The 24,871-nt window shown below is 40.9% G+C and overlaps 1 protein-coding gene across 10 annotated transcripts in view; it reads left to right on the top strand.

The window, feature by feature from the left end:
* Positions 1-24,871, top strand: part of LOC149084660 (disks large homolog 1-like) — a 393,252-nt gene that overhangs the window by 335,334 nt on the left and 33,047 nt on the right. For all 10 annotated transcript variants that reach the window (XM_089235064.1, XM_089235062.1, XM_089235059.1 and 7 more), the window contains one exon: positions 119-221. In XM_089235064.1, the coding sequence (XP_089091190.1) occupies positions 119-221 (103 nt within the window). The remainder of the gene's footprint in view (positions 1-118; positions 222-24,871) is intronic.

Genomic DNA, 24,871 nt, shown 5'->3' with positions numbered 1-24,871 from the left:
TTAACGGTCACCCCACTTTTACGGACGAGTTTTTTTTTTTTCGAAAAGAGAGGTTTTATTGTACTATATAAATGTGCATTCGACATCTCACACGCGATGAACTTTTCTCTCCCTGCAGGTCAACAGCAATGACCTTAGGCATGCTACCCACGAACAGGCAGCTGCAGCACTGAAAGGAGCTGGTCAAACAGTGACCATGGTTGTTCAATACAGGCCAGAAGGTAGGTCGAACAATCCCGTGTAATTTTGTATGTTGACATTAAAAATCTTACGCAAGCTAAATGTCCAAAGTTACATATGGGATAGAGACTGATATTCCGCTTGGAACATTCAGCAATTATTTTTTACACTCAATTTAATAAAAACATTTATTTATTGGGGCCGTTCAAGTATTACGTAAGCAAATTTTTTAGCCATTTTTGCCCCCCCCCCGTCAGCAAAAGTAAGCAAAACCGCTGAGCCCCTTCCCCTTGTCAGCAAAATTTCGTCATCAGTACTGCCCCTCTGAATACTAACTCATATTGGTGGGATAAGAGACGTACAGGGGGGCATAGGGGGTTCGTGCCTCCACCCACGATCAAAAATTTATTTTTTTCAAATTGAGATTTCGGAAGAATTTCGGGTCCTTGGCCCGCGGACCAAATATGGCCCTGGGGGTTATCTGATGCGATCTGCCCTAATTTTATAAAAATCTACCTAATTTTATAAAAATGAACTAAGCGGCACATTTACGGATCGCTTAAATGTCCCGTGGTACAATTCCAGAACATTTAAGCGGCCCGTGGCACATTTTCAGATCATTTAAGTGACCCGGGACACGGTTCCAGAACACTTAAGTGATCCGTGACAGATTTAGAGATCCCTTGAGTGACATGTGACGTAGTTTTAGAGCACTTAAGTTTCCCAACCCCCCACAGTCCTGTTCTACATCACTCAAATTACCCGCGGCACATTCTCAGCGTGGCGCAGTTCCAGAGCACTTGAGCGGCCCGGACACATTTCCAGATCACTTGGATCCGCGAAAAATTTAGAGATCACTAAAGTGGCTCTGTGTAGGGCACTTATCAATAGGGGGGAATGTTACTTCAAGTGCCCACAAACTACCGCAAGGTTTTTCTCGTTTTTGGCGCGCCGAGTAAGACGCCATTAAAAATATTTCATATTTTCATAAAGGGTGGTTGATGACGTAAGCATTATCCAAACCCCCCCCCCCCCTTGTCATCAAAAGTCAGCAAATCGATCCCCTCCTTATCGCGATGATGACGTAATACTTGAACGGCCCCATATAGAAAAAATTATTTCAAAGGTTATCAAAGCTTACGATTGCCAATTAATTTTTCGATCACTAGATAACGCTGCTGTCTAGGACGAGAGTCGAATTCAGTATTACTTTAATAGGTACAGCACAGCCTCGGTAATTCGAGGTTCCGTTCGTTCCGAATTCGTTCTCAAAACCTCACTTTTTCTTCTTTTTTTTGCTAAGAACGCCTTCTGTTCAATTTTCCCTACGAATGCCAGTACAGTAGAACCTTTGCGCCTTAGTGCCGCAGTGCTAGTCTGATGTTCGTCCCAATATGTGCAGGACCATTTCAATAGCATCACAGGCCCTTTAGCAGGAACAATGGATCAAAGCAGTCGTTCTCAAATCGTGCGTTGTGTGTTTCTAGGGGGCGTCGCAAGGAGTTGATGTAGTGATTTGTGAATGCTCAGTGCTTTGGAGTGATTCTTTCCTAGACTATTCTAGGGAGCTGCGAATAAATGATAAGAAGACCAAGGGAGTTGCGCGTGTAAAAAGTTTGAGAACCACGGCATTAAAACCTAGACACCACTTTTCTAGGAGCGTGCCCCTAACATGGGGACTCTAGTTTTGGCTTAGCATCCAGTGGCGCTATGGTAAGATGCTCGTCTTCCACTGTGAAGGTTATACCATCAAGGTCCACGGGTTTGAATCCGGGCAAGAACATCAGAAACAAGTTCTTTATCTACCGAGCCTGGGGTGACCACCGATAGATGGCACCTTCATTCTCCCCCCCCCCCCCCAACTCCACTGGTTTGAAATTGTCATATAACAATACAAGACTGAAGTTGGTTTGCAGTAGAGTAGTACAGTAGAATCTCTCGTTAAGTGTCGGACTCCTTCAACTCGGATCTCCGGATAACCCGGAGATGGTAAAACCAACTAGTAGTCTGCCCTCGGTATTCGCGGATTTCATGTTCGAGGTCTCCCCTTCCCAGTTTTCTGGAAATCACCGCTGTAGTGCTGATTCTCGTATCAGAACAAATAAATTGTCCATGTTAAATGAGCGTTTAAAAAACCCTTTAAGTTTTTTTCCAGTGCTTACGTTTTCTATGTGCCTTCGTACTTCATATCTAGCTTGTTCGGATGTTATGCGGACATTTCCGGCTCGCTATACACATTACTCATTGATAATTGTGCAAGCAATCGAAGAAGATCCAAATGCAGGAAACGTCTCAAAGTCGTGGGTGAATTTCACCGGTGCCCATCAGTGCCATTGCTAGAACTGTGGAAGCTATAAAGATGGGAACAGTCATCTCGTGTTTGAAGAACTTTCGACTACAATTTGTGCTCGAAGGCATCCATTTCTACGGTGTAAGCAGGACAGTTCATGCGTTAACGATATTGTCGCATTAGTGAAGCAGGTGGATCGAGAAGGGTGCAATGATGTGAACAAAGTAGAAATTGGAAAATTAATTAATAGCGATTGAGAAATCGACAGAGGAGGGATAAATCGAGCCGACCGCTCCTGAAACCCAAGCGATATGATAAAGATTAAGAAGTGGACGACGCGTTCGTTCTGAACAACACAGCATAAGTTTGAATCGGCAATGGATTGTTTCCATGACATAGACCCATCTCTGGTACGTTTTTCACGTGTAGAAAAGTTGGAAGAAGAAGCCTTGTTGTCATACTTTTTCTTTCTTTCAAACGAACACGGCAGGCTCCATCTGCGTCGGCCAATTTTAGCCATTGCCAAGGGGCGTGATCGTGTTGGAAGTTGCCATACTCTGACAAATTAACTTAAATGTCGCAGTTTTGCTCCCGGAAATCAACCCCAGCGAATACCAAGAGACACGTCTGCATCTTCAAATTCCCATAATAACCTTTTTTTATTATTATTATTATCAGCTAGCACAGTGACCTTTCATTTCATAATGTATAATCGCCCAGAATCTATAGACAATTGTCAATTTTAGTCATTGCCCCAGATGAGGGGCTGGACGGTGTCGGGTGCTTTATTGTGCATATAAAATAAATGAATATATAAACGCATTATTTAAAAATAAAGTATATGCAGATTTAAATATTTCTATTATACAATTTATTTCGATGAGCTCTTATGATGTCTTTGTAGCTCTATTGAGCTTGAGCCCTTTGTTGTTCTCGCCAGGTCCTGAATCACGTTTTCCCTCGTTGGCTCAGGTGAGCCCTCCACTGTGGCCAGGTCAGGTCCTGGACCCACGCGTCTTCCCTCGTTGGCTTGTTATAGCGCAATGACAAGGAACGTATAACGGGGGGGGGGGGTGCGAAGTTCACTGATTTCTTAAAGCTTAAAAAACGAGAAATGCTTTTCGTAGCTACCCACCAGAATATCTTTTATTACCAGTACGTTTTGATTCCATTTTTCCATATTCTCCAGTTGACTCGGCGGATGTTCGATGTACCGGATCGGCTTTGGTCCCAAATGAATCGACTTAACGAGGTTGCACTGCATTGAGTAATTTGAGGAAGAGGACATCTTTGCCAGAACCTAAAAAGGGTCTTTATCTCAGTCTTCGGTGATCCCGGACGCCAGAGTTTTTCATGGGTCTTAGTAAATTTATAGTGTGCCCGAGTGGCATGGTGGTAAGATGCTCGTCTACCATCGTGAAGGTTGTTGTCAGGGTCCCGGGTTCGAACCCAAGGGGGGGGGGGATATAAATAAGATATTTTCCCAAACGAACTCGAGGCGATCACCGATAGACAGCACCTTCACTTCCAACCCATCTCACTAATGGCAGTAAATTGCAATATAGCGATATGGCCAGAGTTGGTGTTTGGTGAAGTAGTAGTAAATTTATAGTGTAAAAAAACAACAAAAAATTATATTTTCATATCTAGTCTTTAGAGCTGAAGCCCCCACGAACCTCAGTTTTAAAGAAGAATTGGGTTTCGGCAGTCCACATGCAATGCATTAGTCCGGTGAATCAATAACTGGAAAAGGTAAGAGTAAGTACAAAAAGTTGGTCCAAATAAAACAAGTTAAATTCAAACAAGTGGCTTCATTTGTATCGCGCCGGTTCCATGTCGCGGGATCGTTTAAGGCAAGGTTCACACTGGCGCGATACTGCAAGCGATGCAGCATGACGCGGATTGGTTGAGAAAATTGAAATTCAGATTTTTGGCCAATCCGCTCCGACTTGCATGCTGCATTGTTTGCCGCCAGGTGTGAACGCTGCCTAAGGCCGGGTTCACACTGGATCGATACGACTGCGACTTCTCCACGGATTCCCTTAAAAACCAGAATTTCGGGTTCGCTAACCAATCCGTGTTAATGTTCCGCACAGCTCCATAGCACTTAAGCTACGCGTGGCACGTTAACAGACAACTTAAGTGACCCACAGCACAGCTCCAGGTGGACCCACTGCACATTTACAAATCACTCAAATGACCCGCAACACAGTTCTAGATCACTTAAGCGACCCGCAGCACAGCTCCGGATCACTCAAGTGACCGAAGCACAGTTCTATATCCTTCAAATAGTCCCACTGTACATTTACAGATCACCTCAGTGAAATTGACCCGTGGCACAGCTCCAGATCACTTTAATGGGCCTACTGCCTATTTCAGATCACTCAAGAGAACCCATTGCCCATTTTCATATCGTTTAAGTGTTCTTCGGCACATTCCCAGATCACTCAAGTGACCCTCAGCACAGCTCCAGATCACTCGAATGGGCCCCCACTGTCCATTTCAGAGCACTCAAGAGAACCCATTGCCCATTTTCATACCGCTTAAGTGTTCTTTGGCACATTCCCAGATCACTCAAGCGACCCTCAGCACAGCTCCAGATCACTCGAATGGGACCCCACTGTCCATTTCAGAGCACTCAAGAGAACCCATTGCCCATTTTCATACCGCTTAAGTGTTCTTTGGCACATTCCCAGATCACTCAAGCGACCCTCAGCACAGCTCCAGATCACTCGAATGGGCCCACTGTCCATTTCAGAGCACTCAGGAGGACCCATTGCCCATTTTTATACCGCTTAAGTGTTCTTCGGCACATTTCCAGATCCCTCAAGCGACCCTCAGCACAGCTCCAAATCACTCAAGTGGACCCACTGCACATTTACAGATCGCCAAAGTGAAAGACCGACCCGTGCCACAGCTCCAGATCACTCGAATGGGGCCCGCTGTCCATTTCAAAGCACTCAGTAGGGCCCATTGCCCATTTTCAGATCGCTTAATTGTTCTGCGGCACATTTCCAGATCCCTCAAGTCTGCGTTTCACTACCTGCGGTCATTTTCATTTACTACCATTACGTGAATGACACATTTTGTGCTGTGAAATTGTAATTTCTTTCTTTTTTTGTATTTTGTGGTATGCAAATTATGTAAAAAAGCAATGCATTTTTAATTTCATGGGAGAGTTGGCGTCAAATTTTACGTTCTGACGCTACACGGGTACCGCGGATCCTTGACCACAGGGGGGGTCCGCGGCGCATCGACTATGAGGGATCCGCGAATCCATTTGTAACATTACCCTGACAATAAGCTAATGTAATAATATATGCTAATGTTTTTCCTTTTAATGTAAAGATATTTATCGTAAGAGATGTTGATGGCGCTTCCTGGGGTAGGATGTGTAAATCTTTTTCACATAGAGAAAATTGAAAATTCCCGCCAGGGGAACCCCCCCCCCCTTTTCCGTATGTTACGGGCCTGGGTTAAGTAACTCATAAAAGGGGTCCACGATACCAAAAAAGTTTGGCAAACATGGACTTGAGTAATCTGCGGCCTAATGTGAACTGGCCCACGCTTTCATAAATGTTGAACACCCTTTTTTCAGAGTCTATGAAATAACTCTGAAACAACTCCCACAGCAGAAAAGCTCTAAGTTGAATAAAGTTGATAGTAGTTTTTCCTCCTCCTCCTCCTCTTTCAGAACTTTTCAGTCCACTGAGCTCTAGAAGTATCTTCATACAGTGTATAAAAATATACACTATATAGCCTAGCGTTCCCTTTTTTTCTCTTTAAAAGAACCTCCTCCATCTAGTGGAAAAATGATGAACTCTTTTCCGAGGTTTGCGTGACGTTAGTGATTTCTCAATGTTGGAATCGCAAGAAGAAAAATAAGAAAAATGTAAAAATATATATATTTTTTTTTATTAATATATTATTTCCTTTCAACTGAAAGCGCAAAAAAAAGGGGGGGAAATTTTTCCTTTTTTTCCCTTTTTTTTTTTTCCTCTTTATCCCAATCCCCTACACGTTCCTGTTGTAAGTCCAGGAAATCCCTTTTGAAAGTAATATATTTCCTATGGATTTTCTCGTGTAATTCTTCTTATTGACGTTTGGCAGCAGCGAAAGAAATATCAGAGAAGTTGGTTGGTTGTTGTTTTTTTTTTAGGAAAAGAGGGATAAATACAAACAGGAAAAAAGGCTCTATAAAATTTTTTTTTTATCTTTTTTAAGTTCCTTTAAGCTTCAGATTTTAGATCTCATTTATTATTTTATCGTATTTCACCGCGGGTTGGGAGGGGGAGAGGGAGGAAAATCATCGTATATTTGTGATAAATTCAGTTTCTAAAAATATTTATCGTACTGGGAGATAAATACATCGGTGTTTGAGTTTGTCGAACACTCTCGAACCAGCACCCTCCTAGAGATACACGGCCTTCCCGCACGCTGCTTGTGACATCAGCGAGTAGTCCATTTTCCCCCTCAGTATGTTTGGGGGGGGGAATTCCCTGCTCGTGCCGGTATCGTCGTTGTGGCGTGGTGGTAAGATGCTCGTCTACCACCGTGAAGGTTGCTGTCATGGTCTTGGGTTTGAACCCGAGGGAGGATATAGATAAGATATTTTTCCTAACGAACTTGAGGCGACCACCGATAGACAGCTCCTTCATTTCCACTCCATCTCAGTAAATTGCAATATAGCGATATGGCCAGAGTTAGTATTTGGTGAAGTAGTATCCTCGTTGTGCGGAAAAGAAATGATCAGGCTCAGAATTGGCGATTGCTATGTCCCACATCCAGTCACCATGCGGTATTTGTGAGCCAACAAGATTCTACCCTAAAATAAGAATAGATAGGATGCTGTGGTGTAGAATGTGGCAAACTAGTTAAACTTAATGACGTTACAGATGAACTGAAAAGTTCATCGGACAACACAAGGACTCAACAAGGGAAAAATGAGGGTGAAAACACAAGGAACTAGCAAGAGAATGATAGTGCCAACACAAGAACCCAGTAAGGGTACCGACACAAGGACTCGGTTATAACGACATGAAATTTTGTCGTTACAACACAGGTTGATATTTTCAAGACATTTCTTTACAAAAAATATATAATCGGAGGTAATTAAAGAGTGCACAGTAATTAATTTACTGTGCATGAAGGTTGTTTATGGAAATTTCGCCTTCTGAAAATTTAGAAGAAAGAGGAAAATAGATGAAAATTTTAAGAAAAATAAATAAATCGAAAAGAAAACAGTATAATAGATTAGTAGAAAAGAGAAGTATACAGATTTCTCTTTTCACCTCCACCCTACGTATTCCAAGAGATCTTTTCCATATGTGTGTATGAGATACAGAAATGAGCTGGTTTGACCTCTTTTGGCATTATATGTCAGCACTTTTAGAATCCTTAAAAGAGATTCCTCTAATGGTTTCTCTTCTGTTCTCTGGCTTGGTACTGAGGATGACGAAAAGACATTCCTCGACTATATCAAAAGCATCATCTAAAGGAAAATCTTAAGTTATGATGTTGGAAACGATTTCCTTCCAACCATTCGCTCATTGAAGATTATAACCCAAATTTACCTCCAACTGACTCCGAACATCCATCGTTTGTTTGTTGGGTCCTTCTGAAACAATGTGCTGGATCCTTCTCTTGAATCCACAGTAGATTCCTTTTTGGGTCCTTGTGTTGGTACCCTTACTGGGTTCTTGTGTTGACACTATCATTCTCTTGCTAGTTCCTTGTGTTTTCACCCTCATTTTTCCCTTGTTGAGTCCTTGTGTTGTCCGTCTACTTGCTTTTCTTGACACTGTGGCCTCTTTTCTGAGCTTTTCTATATGGACCACTAGACTTTACTTGGACGTAAAAGGTGCTATTCTTCTATTTGAAGAAACATTCCTGTCTTTTGGAGGACGCTCCTTCCGTCTCTGATAAGAAAACTCTAAAGTGATTCTGAGTTGTTTGAGGTAGCTTATCAGCATCATACTCTGAACGTCTAGCAGAACCACGTTGATTGCTTTCAGGTATGGAATTTATTTGTTTAGTTGCACTGTGGACCTTCTGATTAAATTTATCGTTCATTTGTTTTCTTCTCATCATATTCTTGTCTTTATGAACGTTATTAGAATTTTTTGGACATCCGGTCTATGATGCGATGTAATTTCCCAAGCAGCTCACACGTGCTAAGACCATCTGCTTTGGTTGTTTTGCACAAATAGGTCTAATGACCTTTACTGCATTTCATGCAACGGGGATCATTCAGGCACTGTTTCTGGCCATGAAAGTATCTCTGGCATTTATAGATAGATAGATAGAAAGATAGATAGATAGAACCGCTCACAGCCCCGGACTGATGCAAAGCACCTTACTTCCGTTACCTCAAAAAAGGCAGAGTTGTGTCGGAAAAGTAAGCAAAGATTTATAGTGGTGGCTTCCCTTGCCCCGTGCTCGCAAGTTTCGAATTACTCGCGTCGTTCTCCCCATGAAGACAGCTCTGGCATTTATAGCATTGGACGACTTTCCCCCAGCGTCTCTATGCTTCAACACTAATATCCATGCTGAGAATCGATTTAATCCATAAACCTTTTCGAATCCCGGAGATTTCCCGATTTCAGCTAAAAACATTGGTAGTGGTTGTTTGTTGCGATAACTAGTCATTTTGGAAACAGACTTCAATTCCATGTTGTTCTAATCTCATCTGCACCGCGTCTGTGGAACAAGATGAATGCAAGCCCTTCGCCACAACCTTGGGGCATAGGCGTAGATAGACTTGGAAGTCTGGGGGGGGGCACGATGATGATATCAATTCATATATACATTAGATCAGTTGACTCCATCCTTGACGCTGTAGGGAGGGGGGCACGCCCCGCCCCGTATCTCCGCCCATGCCTTGAGGGTTTTCTGATCTGGGATATGATATCTGTGGTATTGGAACTTATTGTTCTGAAGAAATCTGATTACCTGAATCCACGCAAAGTTTAAACCGTTCTCGCACTTAAAACTTGAAAACCATTGAAAGGTCCAGTGCAGAATTCCTTCAGCTTCCCTTCCAAATATTCCTAGTTTATCATATCCGTGATCTCAAGTGGGGGATTTTTCGGTTTTTTTTCATACGTTGGTAGGTATTTTTATGAACTACGGGAACAAAATCGTCATGGAGCTCGTCATTATCACTTAATTCACTGTTCAAATTAAAAGCGACTGATGTCTCCGACAATTGATTTGCAACTGCTGAGGCATGATTAGATGACGAATTAGCCCTGACTCTGTCCACATCATTGACATCTTCTGCAGCGCTGTATCCATCTTCATCGCTGACCTCTAAATGACTTCTCGGGTGTTTTAGGTTATTATCTTCCCGATCATTAATTTGCTTCGAATCGACAACTGCTTTACTTTTGATAGTTTCCAATTTCGTTTTATTTTCCTCGGTGCATGCTCTCACGTTTTACCGAAAAAATTTCTAGCAGAAAAAGTTATGCTGCCCTTATCAACTGCAGGTTCAGGGTCATTTGCCGTGGGCAGGAATTCGTTATCCCTGGTGAGGATATGTTTGAATTCATTCAATAAACTACATTTCCGGTTTCCCGAAATTTCGGCGGGAAACTCACGATTTACGCCGATAACAAAATCTTGGAAATTTTCACAAAAATCAACATCGCTTTGCGGGGAATTAGATTGAAATTTCGCCCGTTGAATCAGTCGATTCCAAATAACCTCAAGTTCCGAGGAAACATTCCTTCCTAACAAGCAGTTTATTTTAGGCGCCATACCTATCTAATGTAAGCAAAGTTATGACTTACCGGATGTTGACCTTCACCTTTGTTAAGGATTATATTTATCCAAGAGATATAGTACCAAAGCACCAGAAACTCAAAATACACACAAGTACCTGATGAATTTTTAAACTACACTTATATACAAATGCAACGCCACAACAGGCAAAATGCCCAACTAGGTGGCTAAGAAAATAACCGATATATCCTGCAAAATTTTCGAGAGATGCATCGTCAATCAGTTACTTCCATTTCCCGACGAGATGGGCTTAATCCCCTCAGTTCAGTTTGGCTTCATTCCTGGCCGCTCCTTACCAGTGCAGCAGTTGATTTGTCATGATATATGGAAGAGTGCTATAGACTCTGGACAAGAGATTGATGTAATTTACGTCGATTTCCAAAAGGCATTTGATAAAGTAGACAGATTGCTACTGCTGAGGAAACTAACTTGCATGGGGGTTCCGGATAAAGTTGTGAGGATAATTCAAGAACTGCTATTATACAGAGTTCATCAGGTTCGCGTAGCTAGCGTGATGTCTGGAGAATGTCAGGTGCCAAGCAGAGTTGTCCAGGGATCGGTGTTAGGCCCGATCTTATTTACTTTGTACACTTACAATATTACTCAGGCTGTGTCACCCATCTCTCTATTGCAATTCGCTGATGACGTGAAGTTATTCTCTCCAGTGGAAAACACTAGGGGCCTAAGAATTGCATGACAACAACTTTTCCAGTGGAGTTGTCAGTATAAGCTACCTATTTCATCATCAAAAAGTGGATCAATGCATTTAGGTAGACGCACCGATCCTGAATATTACCAACTAGGTAATGAAACGTTACAGCAATTGGATACATGCGTGGATTTAGGTATTGCAATGAACCGCATTCTGGATTTCACTGATCATTATACAAATACAAATACAAATACAACGCCACAACAGGCAAAATGCCCAACGAGGTGGCTGAGAAAAAGATTCCCATAGCAAATAAGGATGTCATATATTTCAAAAATACAGCAACCCAATTAAAAATGCAATTAACACAAATTATAAACAATACATACACGTGATAGAATACTATACAATGCCCATAAAGAATACTTAAGGTTGTCTTATTCTAAGAATGGATAGAGCTTCTCGATTTACCCCAACATGTTTATCGTATTTCTTTTTAAACGTGTCAATTGTGTTACAATTTACTACCTCTGGGGGTAAGCTATTTATTAACAACCCTATTAGAGAAAAATTCCCTGCGACACTATAACCTTGCATTGTCCCTCACCAATCGATACTGGTGTCCCCTTGTAAAAGCAGTTGATTGGCGGTGTACTAAAAGTTCATGGTCCATCCTATCCATCCCATTGAAAATTTTGAACACTTCGATCATATCTCCTCGACACCTGCGTTCAACCAATGTAAACATATTCAAAAAATGAAGTCTCTCTTCATAACTCAAGCCCTGTGTGCCAATAAGGACACGCGTAGCTCTTCTCTGCACCCCTTCAATCAAGTCTATGTCCCTCTGTAGGTATGGTCTCCAAAACCTTACAGCGTACTCCAGTCCAGGACAAACTAAGCCTCGAAAAAGCGGAAGAATGACTTTAGGAGAACGCGAAGAGACCTTTTTGAAAATGAGACCAAGCATTCTATTCGCTTTTTTGACAACCGCTGAACAATGTTCAGAAAACTTAAGTCGCTCGTCAATGAGAATTCCCAAATCGGTGACTCTAGTTGCATCCGGGATAGTGACACCATTCAACTCGTAAGATAACCATGGGTTGTTCGAACCAAAATGAGCGACCATGCACTTATCTACGCTAAACGTCATGCCCCATTCATTTGCCCATGCTGCAATCTTGTTTAAGTTGGTCTGGAGCAACTCCCTATCGCTTTCATTCCCGATTACCCCCATTAGCTTCACATCATCTGCGAATTTGCTAGTAATTCCATCGATACCCTGATCGAGTTTGTCGATAAAAAGTGAAAAAAGTATGGGGCCAAGGACACTTCCCTGAGGAACTCCACTTGTGACGTCTGGCATCACGACATAGTCTGCAAATCTAATAGAATTTCATATACGTTATGTACGGCATACCGTAAGTGTGATGCGCATACGTTGTCATATGCTTTCTGTGTGTACGTTCGCCCGACTCTGGAGTTCTGTTCGCAAGTATGGAGCCCTTAAAAAATCAAGGACATAAAGCTGGCATGAGCGGTCTATCTTATTGCCGGAGACTTCAATTTCTGGGTTTATACTCGCTGGAATAGCGTCGAATCGCCGCAGATCTGAAGATGTGCTACAAACTAAAAAATCGAAAGAAAATTAATATAAAATTTTTAAATTATCAACGAATAATATTTAATTTAATTTCGCAAATATATATTTTCCATAAAATAATATAAATAATATTAAAATAAGAATAATCAAATTGCTGGAAATATCTTGTCAATTGAACAACAAATTTCAAGTATACATTTGAACTACTAGATGGCGACACATTCGTAACGTGGTTTAAATTATTAATACCGTTAATTTCAACAAATGAACTTCCGTAAATTTTCACATAAAAGACGTTATTTTAATAAAACCTTTAAATACTTCAATAATTTAAGAAAAATAATTTTTTGGTAGGAAATATCCTGCAAAAAAAAATAATAATTTTTCAATACCGAACGGGTGATTAGTTTCTTTTTTTGGAAAATTCAATTTAGAGTAGCTATTTCATAAATGAAGGCCTATAATTATGAGAAGCTCAGCTTCTTCTTTTGTTTTGAGCACTTAAATGGAAATTTTGTTCAGAAGAAAGCGCGATATTTTTAAATGGTACAGAAATCGTGGCATATTCTTCATATTCTTAAGCGAATTAAGTTCATTAACGAGGTCATATTCGAATTAAGTTCGTTAATTTCCAAAAAGCAATCTGGTTAACCATTGGCTTTCCTTTGTTATGCGGTTTTCTTTCATGGAATAGCATGACAAACATGATACTTTTGCCCGTATTTTACGGAAAATTCCAATTTTTGATGAGGGGCCCGTTCAAGTATTACGTAAGCAAATATTTTGCCCCCCCCCCTTGTCAGCAAAACGCTTACTCCTCCCCCCTCTTGTCAGCAAAATTTCGTCATCAGCTCTGCCCGTTCTGAATTCTAACTCATATTTTCATAAAGGGTGGTTGGGGTGGTTGATGACGTAAGCATTATCCAAACCCCCACTCCCCCCCTTGTCATCAAAAGTCAGCAAATTGGAAACCCCCTCCTCCCCCCCCCCCCCCATCGATGATGACGTAATACTTGAACGGCCCCTGAGTCCCACTTTTTTTTTTTTTTCATACAAAATTGTCTAATTTTTCCTCAAGTGCTCACTTGAATTTTTATTCCCTTTTATTGTTGGTTAAGATCAAAGATGTTCACTATTTTCGGAAGTTATAAATTATATTACAATGATTATGAAATTCCACAAAATAGTCGTAGGGGCCATTCAAGTATTACGTCAGCATCGATGGGGGAGGGGGGGGTCCGATTTGCTGACTTCTGATGACAAGTGGGGGGGGGATGTTTGGATGATGCTTACGTCATCAACCACCCTTTATTGAAAATATGAAATATTTTTAATATCATCTTACTCGGTGCGCCAAAAACTAGAAAAACCTTTCGATAGTTTGTGGGCACTGGAAGTAATATTCCCCCTATCCATAAGTGCTTTACAGAGCATCACTTTATTGATATCTAAATGCTTCGCGGATCCAACTGATCTGGAAATGTGTCCGCTTAAGTGCTGTGGAACTGTGCCACGCAAAACTCAAGTGATCCGTAATTATATGCCGCGGATCACTTAAATAATCTGGGAATGTGCCGCGGGTAATTTGAGTGATCTAGAACGGCACTGGGGGCCGTTCACATGTCACTCAAGGGATCTCTAAATGTGTCACGGATCGCTTAAGTGATCTGAAAATGTGCCACGGGCCGCTTAAATGTTCTGGAATTGTACCGCGGGGCACTTAAGCGGTAAATGTGCCACTTAGTTCATTTCTACAAAATCAGGTTTGGGGAAGGCAGGACGCATCAGATAACCCCCAGAGCCATATTTGGGCCAAAGCCAAATTATGCGATTTATCATTATATGGGTTAGAGGGTGGGTCGCAATGAATTTATTAAAGATAAATTTTGAGTTGCGGGCTTTTGCTGACAGGGGGGGGGGTCAAAAATGGCTTAAAATTTGCTCACGTAATACTTGAACGGCCCCATATGTGTGATGGACGTTTTCTCATAAAATAAATTTCAATAAACTTCTTTTTGTGGTAGCATCAGAATCCTATTTCCGCATTGTCAAGTGGGGCATTTTTCTTGGGCCCCTCCCCACATAATTTAAGAAACTCATACAGATACTCGCATCCGCTAATCCAGTGTTTCCCAAAGTGGGCAATATCGCCCATTTGGAGACAGTGGAATGGTTTATAAGGCAAGGGGTTCTCAAACTTTTTTCAACCGCGGCGCCCCTTTCCTTAATCAACGATTATCAGCGCCGTCCCAGAGCTATCTTACAAAGAATTTCTTCGCAAAATGTTGTCTGGGACTCTGCTTCCCGGCGCCTTCTAACAAAATTCGGCGATGCACACTTTGAGAACCCCGGGTCTGGGACTCTAGGTAGTGTATCAAATGCAAAGTGTCACTGGTGAATCTGACAATTCAAAATACCGCAATATAACTCTCATTGGCCCTGCGGGCTTTGTCAAATTACACTGGTCAACAGTGAAATTGCTTCTTAGATGAAAGAACCCAATCTTGTATGACTTCAACGTGCTGAACACTAATATCACCTTAAAAAAAAGGTTGATTGGCTCTTGTTGCAGAGATACGGACGTTTTGTTGTTATATAGGCGCTATCGCGCAATATAAAGCAATTTAGTGAGATAGTATATGGAGTTGAAATTATTGCGGCATATTTCATCATCCTTTTACATAAATAATTGCCAAAGATATTTCGGTGATTTTGGGGGCGCTGATTCTGAATCAGGCATTAGTTTTGTCAAATTGGCTCTAGTTTTTGAGATAAAATGGAAATCAAATTTCTCTCTCTCAATGGTAATCCCATAAACAACATATGAATCACATTGAAACTGATCTATAAACAGATGTAGTAAATTATTGCCAAAGATAATTCAGTGATTTTAGGATAATATTGGGGAGCTAATTCTGAATCTAGCATTGGTTTTGGAGAATTGGCTTTAGTTTTTGGGATAATGCTTACTCTCAACAATGTGATTTGCATTACAATTGAAATTTAATTTTCCCTTTAACTCAAAAACTAGAGCCAATCTGACAAAACCAACGAATCTGGCTCTCAGACTATGCGTTGAAGAAGAACCCCCCTCCCCCCCCGCAACAACCTTCAAGTCTGCGGGCAATATATGTGATATTTCTGCCGCTCGCGGGCCAGAAACTGTTATGTATAGGGTGGCCATATGCTTCCTTTTTTACGGGACATTGCCGTAGCGTTTATTTACAGTCATCCCGACTGTTTTGTAAAGTATCTCGTTTTTCTCAATCACAGTTTTTCGACGCTTGATTTTTATTCATACTAAACCAAGCGGTGAGATTATTTTCATAACTTAAGAATTATATTATGATAATTAGGACTTTTTTCTGAATTAATCACGAAAATCAGTTTTTCTCTGTCATTCCACAGTTATTATGACACAACTATCACAACGATACAAAAATGCGATATTGACTATTTTTAAATAAATTTAAAAAGGAAAAACCTCTGAGTTTACTGATGTTTTTCAGTTAATGTTTCTACAAAAGCACCTAAATTAGCGATACTCCATAGTGAGGATGCCTTTGTAAAAGCGTCCACGTTGTTCATCGTTAAAAGCACCTAAAATTTTCGAAAGAAATCGGAGTAAAATTGCATTTTTAGTAGTTTCGTCCATCTTAGATCCCATGTAGATTGTTGTCTAACAAATCACTCACTATGGAAACATAGATAGATAGAACCGCTCACACCCTTGGCCTGATGCAAAGCACCTTACTTCCGTTACCTAAAAAAGAGGCAGAGTTGTATCGGAAAAAGTTAACAAAGATTTATAGGTATGGAAACATAGTTATCGTCCTTTCTATTGCCAAGAAAGCCGTAGGTAACCATTTTGAAAGAGGACTAAGCGGCTAATTTCCCATCTTGGTATTAAAAGCTGGATCTTCCAACAGTTTTCTGATTTGATGTCCAGCAAATACGCTCCTTTTCAGCCTTCCCTCCCTAAATTTGAAAAATATTTCGTTCAAATGATCTTCTTCGAGCTGTTACGAAATTCATAATTAGGCCCAACTTGATATGAAGTGAAGGTAAAATGTTATTTGGCTCAAACAGTGGAGTATTTTTTTTTTTTACATTATCATTTCCAATGGTATATGATTTCCTTACGGGCCACTCCTAGGCTTCGTAGTAGCTTTTGGTGCCTCTGTCCCATAGACAGGAAAGTAAGCAGCAGCATTTTACGAATCCACCCTGTAAACATTTAAAAAGGGCAGCAATCATCACATCATCCCCGACACCACCCAGCCCCTTAACCGGGACAAGGGCTGACATTGACGAATATTGACAGAGCCTGGGTGGTGTACGGTTTAAAAAAAAAAGCAATCATCACAACGCATCTACACTCATGATCTCATCTGACTGCATCCAGTAGCAGAGTCATAACTCTTCCTGTTTCTTTTTTGTCCACTGCATAAGCCGCAGGCACTGAAAGTCGTTACCATTATCCAATAACACTGCTTTTAAGCTGCTTTTACTTGAATCAATAAATAGTCACCCCCCCCCCTTCTGTGGGTTATACTACTAAACTACACATGCACCTCGTCCACATTCCTCTACGGAACTTCTAACGAATTAGTCCGGTGGGTGATACCGAACACCCATTTCCCATCATCAGCTATTTTATGTCGAAACACGCACACATTGAATTCCCCCCATTTCAAAATGAATAGAAAAACAATCACTTCTTTATCTGAAACTTAAATCTTTGTTCCTCCAGCAGAAGCCTTCATTTTTTTTCAACCCACAACTCCAAAATTCAGCTTGCTGTTTAGAAAGCTTTAAATCGAAAAACGAAGCCATTTCAGATCCTTCTATTCTATGAAGTTAGGTGATGAGTTACAATCAGGTCTGTATTCTTCTGAACATCGTACGTCTTCTGATTCACTCTCCTCTGACATTTCAGTGATTCAGTGCTTTTCAAATTACACCCACTGTGTAGTATGTGTGATTACAAGCAACCCAAAAACCTTAAAAAAGTATTTAAAAATCTTAATTACATAAAAACCTTACGTGTTAGTGCAATTTTAATAAGAATTACCCATAAGAATTGATGTATCACATCCCAGATACAAAATGGTTGTTGACTAGTGTCATACTCATATTTCTGACGCACGTTTTTTTCATGAATTACACTTCAATCCATTGCGACTTAATGTAGCCCTCTATTTCTCACCATTGGTGATTTTTTCAGTAATAGTTGGCAATTTCACATATCTTTGACAATTTTTGGCATAATTGGCAACTTTATTTACTTTTGGCGATATCCCACTTGAGTCAGTATTTTCCTCAGCGGAATAATGTCAGCCAAGGTATAATTATATCGTATTGTGTGTATGATAATTTTCCACCAGAACACCTTTCCCGGGCCGAATGGGACCCCTTGGCAGGCCGCATTTTGCCAGCGGGTTGGAGGTTGTGCATCCCTGCCGTAGAGTTTGCAGCGATTTCTTTGTGGTGATTGGGAAATCGTTCGTATTAAAGATTTTGAGTTATTAGTTTGAAAACACTGCCGTGGTGCATAATTGATTGACGATCTTATTCTTACTCTGAAGCTGGTCAAGATGCTGGTCTAGATGAGATCTATTACCAACAACTAGAGCTGTAATGAAAATCCATGCAACTCTACGTACAACATGGGTTCTTAAATTTTTTCAGCTGCGACCTAAACCCAACAACAAGATCAGCTTCGCGACCCATGGGACTTGGTTTAAGAAACAATTCCAGAAAATTCAGAAATCTCTGAATCAATGAAAGAAACGATTTAAGAATTATAGTGAAATCTTCCAATAATTCAGTGCACACCCCAGGGCTGCTCATTTAGAAAAACATTGCGAATCAAGTTAAGGTCGTAACCCGTAGCACAAGAATCCCTATATGCGAACGCCCTGCGACCCAGGTTTGGATTCCGACCCGTGGGTTGAGAACCCCTGACGCATTTATGAGAAAGCGACGAAACTGCTGCAATATACAACTGTATTTACTTTTTTATAGCAAAATTAAAATTTGAAATTTTCAACTTTCAAGTTATTTGCACTGAAATGTGAATTTATTTTCAGCATTTATCAATGGAAATGTTTTCGGTGAGAGAGAGAGATATTTCTATAGCAAAAAAATCTCTCTCTCTCGACCCCCTCCATTCCATTCATAAGAGAAGAGAGTGTCTTTTTAAGTGATATTACAGCCGCTAGATGGCGCGTGCGTCTCAGATAGTCAATGGAAGTAGGAAGAGACGGAGCTAAAAATCGATGTTGATCCCGCCGCCACCCTCTTTCTTATTTTTCTTTTCGGTTTTTCTTTTATTTTTAGTCTTTTCCCCTTATTTTTTCATTTTCTCTCGGATCTCTCTCTCTCTGTCAGTGTGAGTGAATTGTGTGCGTGTGTGAGTGATCATTGCTCAAAATTCAACGAGAGAGAGCAGCAAGTGTCTCAGGTTTCCTCCCCCGGGGTAAGTTTTAAAAATTCTCTGCATCTCTGTTTCTCTCCAATGCGTTTTTCTGGGAGGATAGAGCTTTTCCAATGGCCACTCCTTTCCACCCCGATGTAGAAATTAGCACTGACGTCGCATTGGAATTACTATAAAAAAAAATACGGAATTACGCTAAAGAACTTATTTGTATTCGGAGTAGGTTCTCCTCTGTTATTGATTTTTGTTTGCTGGACGAGCTTTTTCCTGTCTGGTCCGGCTGTGGTGTACATGTGTAATATGCACGAGAGTGAGAAATATATATGCATTGGATAAATGCACCTATATATGCAGTCAAACTCGGTTATAACGACATCGAAAATTCCTCGTGTCGTTACAACCGCAGTATAAAAAATATAATCAGATGCAATATTATCCTATGCATGAATCCATCATACTATGCAAATGCTAGACGTTATTGATTGTGATAAATAAATAATAAAACAATAAAGAAGCTTTGTTTTGATAAAATGATAAAGATAGAGTTTACCTGTGTAATGTAAGATTGGAAGGAAATATTCGATTTTATGCAGTCCTTGGTAACAAAAAACTGGGAACAATTTGTCAACTGATATAAATGCATTGATGATGATAAATTTATCATCTTCTAAAGTTAAAGATCTTTCTCTTTATTTTCCCAACCAGTTGAACTGCACGTGCACAGATCGCTTGTTGACAAAAATGAATGACTGGTAGAAGTTTTTGCTTGCTGTGCTTATGATTGTCAAAAAGAGAAGAAAAAAACAAAGATGATAAAAAAAAAATATTCCTTCAACACCCTTTCCCACCGAGTTGAGTCACGGAGCTTTGATGCAAAACAAACTTCCAGAACACACAACACCATTCACGAAAACACTTCAAGCAGATAGGGACAACCGATTTGTCGGAGCCCTAAGGGCAAAACAGTGAGTTGATGAAGTTGATGGGCTTTGGAGTCATTTCCGAACATCCCTTCAAATGAAATACAAAGGTTGAAGAAATAACGAATTCTGGTAAGAAATAGATAACGGATTCCGATGCATCGGAAGATACCATAGTTTGCTATGAATACTTTATATAAAAGCAAAACACAGTCGCAGCCACTACTTAATGTCGTTATAGCCGAGGTGTCCTTTCAACCGAGGCTGTTATTGCCAAGTTTGACTGTACATCTAGGTCAATTATCCATTCATGTTGCAAGAAAAATGAATGGATGAAAAGCGTTGTAGCCATGTCAGAAAAAAAATTTAAAAAAATGGATCCGGTTCATTGTTATCCTGAATATGAAATCATGTTATAAAATTGAAGGTCACATTTCCATGAAAATTAAATTCCATATATATGGCTTTCGCCCCCCTCAAAGGCTAGGTTCCATTTCTTGCATACGAATACTTATTATACCATTTCTCTTCATAACTGTTCCAACAAATACTAGCGTTTCTACCATCTCAAATATCCAGAATGTCTTGTTCATCAATTCATGTTGCAGATAATGCGTCCCGTTTTGTATGGTTTCCCAAACTGTAGAGCTCGAAAGGAAGCTTCCCTCTTCAATATAATTTCCTAATTATTATTATGAAGTGTTCGATTTATCAGCGGTTAAAAGACATTTCTCTCCAGATTATAACAGTTGTTATAATGCATCTTTTGTTAACGATTGGATCAGTGGTTCTCAAAATTTGTCTCACGCAGCTCCCTTGCCCAATTCATGGTTAACCTGCGTCTCCACAGAATAGTTTGGTAGATATTTTTCCCATATAAAAAAAACCACTTCATGCATAAATAGGCACACAATTCAATTTCCTCAGCTCGCCGCTACGTTCTTAGAAAATGTTGGCGACGCACACTTTGAGAATCATTGGATTAGATGGTATGCAAATTTCTGTAGTAAATTAATAATTAGCTACCCTCTTATGTAAATATGATTCTACATGAGTGGACTGTGTGTAATATAGACGTATACAAATTTGAAATATTCTATGGCAGTGGTTTCCAAAATTGAAGAAGTCCACCAGATGGATTTCAAATCAAAGCAGTGATTACAGCTAATCTATATAGCTACGGTAATCACATAGCTTGAAAGGGGCATCTATGGTCCTCTTGAGTAAAGTGGAATTTGAGAAACTTCTCTAATATTTTCTCAAGAACACTTTGGTGATCAAGAGAATTGAAATTCGATCTATCATAAGTAATGGTCACGTTTCCACAATGGCCCTGCAAGAATATTATTCTCATATTTCTCATTTGTTTTATATAAATTCAAGCAAATACGTTTCTAATATCTGACTACACCAACTGGTAATTTGATCGAGAACTGGTCGCATTTTAATCTCGTATATATTATCTTAAGACGTGTGCGATTTAGAAATGAAAGTAATTGATATTTATAGATAGATCTTGTTGAAACAAATCCAAGGATACACCCATTAATGCAGTGGTTCTTAGACTTTTGACTCACTCGGTTCTAGAGAGAGATAGATGGCTTTTTCTCAGCCCAAGATATCAATGAAACAGTTATTTTCCGGATATTATGCTGAGGTGAACTCGGAAATAAAAGTCATCACGTCTCCGCCGGGACTCAAACCCAGGCCCTCTTGCATACCGGGCAAGCATGCTACCATCTACACCACTGGAGAGACATGACCCTGCCTTCCTTATTTTACGCACTGTGGCGTCCCACCCGGGGGCCATTTCCTGAAGTTAAGAGAGGCTACTAATGCCTCTACTTCAGCGCCTCACGCCACAGGGCGTGAAATAAGGAAGGCAGGGTCATGTCTCTCTAGTGGTGTAGATGGTAGCATGCTCGCCCGGTATGCAAGAGGGATGGGTTCGAGTCCCGGCGGAGACGTGATGACTTTTCTTTCCGAGTCACTATGACCTTTCAAGACCGGACACACCCCGCTTCCCATCGACACTATGACCACTCGACCACCAAAGCGGTCGATATTGACTGCACCGGGTCGTAAGAGACCTTGAATATAAGTCTGGACAAAAGCATGGCCCCCACATCCTGAAGCAGGGCCCCTGGGCTGGGATCTTTCACGGGCCCCTTTATGATGAATTTATAGCATGAAAAACAAAAAAAAATGATGAAAATTCTCCCGGGCCCCAGGGCTGGAGCCTTGTCAGCCCACCCCTTGTGGGGGGCCATGGACACGAGTCATTTTACAGAAAAGTCATGGACCTTTCTAATGGATAGACTCGGTGAATATTCGAGACAGTAATTTTTTGTTTTGTTCGACGCAAACCCAGCGAACGACGACGTGGGCAACACGACGGCCATTTTCTTACCATATTTTCTTTTATTCCGACGTTTCTACGAATCAATGAAACGGCCATCATCTCTGTATCGTTCGACCCCTTCCCGTTTCCAGGCCATAATAATAATGGTAGATGCACTTTACGCACGCGATTCTCTAGGCATGCATTTGCTCGATGCGGAAGGAAATTGACGTGATATTTTATGGATATTTTTGGCTTTTCTTGACGAAAGACGCATTTTTTTTTTTATTCCATGAATACGACATCCATATATAGACTAAGTCGATATAAATGGTATACCATATATCTATGTTCAACTGGTATGTATGTATGTACCGTAGATGTAGTTCGTTTGAATTGATTTCGGATGTCTGGATCCGATCAAGTGGAAACCTCAATTTCTCCTTCTCGTGCGTGGTATTGGCGTGTACTACTAGCTTGACTTTCTGACTCCATGATCAATGCGAATCCGAATGAAGAGTTCCGAGACGATCCGACATTCGTCAGATGACTTAGTGGCGCGTAAAGTTCGGGTGTATCGGTGAGGTTCGTGCCGGACCGCACGAGTCTCGTAGACCGACGGCGCAGAGATTTCATCAATTGATTATGTGCGTGGATAGATGGCTTTCCGGATCGTGACGGGCAACTGATATAATGAAGGAAACATTTTATTTCCTGGATATTATGCTGAGGTGAACTCGGAAAGGAAAGTCATCTTGTCACCACCGGGACTCGAACCCAGGCCCTCTTGCATACCGGCAAGCATGCTACCATCTACACCACTGGAGACACGACCCTGCTTTCCTTATTTCACGCACTGTGGCGCGAGGCACTGAAGCGGAGACATTAGTAGCTTCTCTTAACTTCAGGAATAATAACCCCCAAGTGGGACGGTTTCAGAGGGATAGGTGGCTTTTTCTCATCCCAAGATATCAAGGAAACATTTTATTTTCTGGATATTATGCTGAGGTGAACTCGGAAAGAAAAGTCATCTTGTCTCCGCCGGGACTCGAACCCAAGCCCTCTTGCATACCGGGCAAGCATACTACCATCTACACCACTGGAGACGCCACAGTGCGTGGAATAAGGAAGGCAGTGTCGTGTCTCCAGTGGTGTAGATGGTAGCATGCTTGTCCGGTATGCAAGAGGGCTTGGGTTCGAGTCCCGGCGGAGACAAGATGACTTTTCTTTTCGAGTTCACCTCAGCATAATATCCAGAAAATAAAATGTTTCCTTGATATCTTGGGCTGAGAAAAAGCCACCTATCTCTCTGAAACTGATATAATGTTGACCAAGTGAGCAGAAGCTAAACGAGTACTCTACTACTACTACTACTACTACACGAGTACTCTACTACTACTACTACTACACGAGTACTCTACTACTACTACTACACGAGTACTCTACTACTACTACTACACGAGTACTCTACTACTACAACTACTGCACGAGTACTCTACTACTGCAACTACTACACGAGTACTCTACTACTACAACTACTACACGAGTACTCTACTACTACAACTACTGCACGAGTACTCTACTACTGCAACTACTACACGAGTACTCTACTACTACAACTACTGCACGAGTACTCTACTACTGCAACTACTGCACGAGTACTCTACTACTACAACTACTACACGAGTACTCTACTACTACAACTACTACACGAGTACTCTACTACTACAACTACTGCACGAGTACTCTACTACTGCAACTACTACACGAGTACTCTACTACTACAACTACTACACGAGTACTCTACTACTACAACTACTGCACGAGTACTCTACTACTGCAACTACTACACGAGTACTCTACTACTACTACAACTACTACACGAGTACTCTGATGACCGTTTCACGAGACGAGTAGTGTGGACCGACCTTCAAAGGTAAAATTTTCGCCCTAGTAAGCTCAAAATTACAAATTTCGAGACCGAAAAAAAAATCCCCCTTCCATTCACTGCTTTCATTTTCTCACGGCTGACGCTGATTCAAAACCTGCTCACCTGCTCGCGCACCCTTGGTTACGTCACTTTTCGCTATTTTCACAACTATATACTGACGAAAAAAACGACCCGCGCGCTGGAACCACAATAATTTTTCCCTACTAAAACAGATACCGCTAAAAAAAGCAAAAACAGAAGAAAAAAAAACTTAAAACTGATCAGTCTACCTTCGCTTATAATGACTTGTTCCCACCATCTGGTCAGTTAGCTTTGCGGCCTTTGCCTGGAACATGGCGATGTTTAATTTAACGAGAACCTTTTGTGATTTGTTACATTTATTGACGTTTCTGAAAACTTTCATAGCCTTGTTAAAGTTTTCACAAAACAAAAGGCTGCCGGAGCTAGGCAGTACTTCCAGCCGGCTTGTTATAGTTGTCGAAGGCACTTAGCAGTTTATGACGAACAAAGACATTTTATTACCTTTCTCTGGGCCGTGTTATTCCAATCCCACTTCCAGGCTCCCCACTTTAACGCACGGCATTTGTTGTTATGCTATATATTTAATTATAATAATCAGGATTGTGATTGGTGTGTATTAACAGTCGACGTGTGGAACGTAATATTCGATTAAGCAGAGACATTGTCCCTATAGGAGAAGTTTTAGAGCC

This window comes from Pholcus phalangioides, unplaced genomic scaffold, assembly GCF_987345545.1.
Source record: "Pholcus phalangioides strain wild (caught in Gottingen) unplaced genomic scaffold, Ppha-v1.0 ptg000008l_1, whole genome shotgun sequence".
Taxonomy (NCBI): Eukaryota; Metazoa; Arthropoda; class Arachnida; order Araneae; family Pholcidae; genus Pholcus; species Pholcus phalangioides.
Note: the sequence above shows the minus strand (reverse complement) of the source record. Positions and strands in the feature narration are given on the sequence as shown.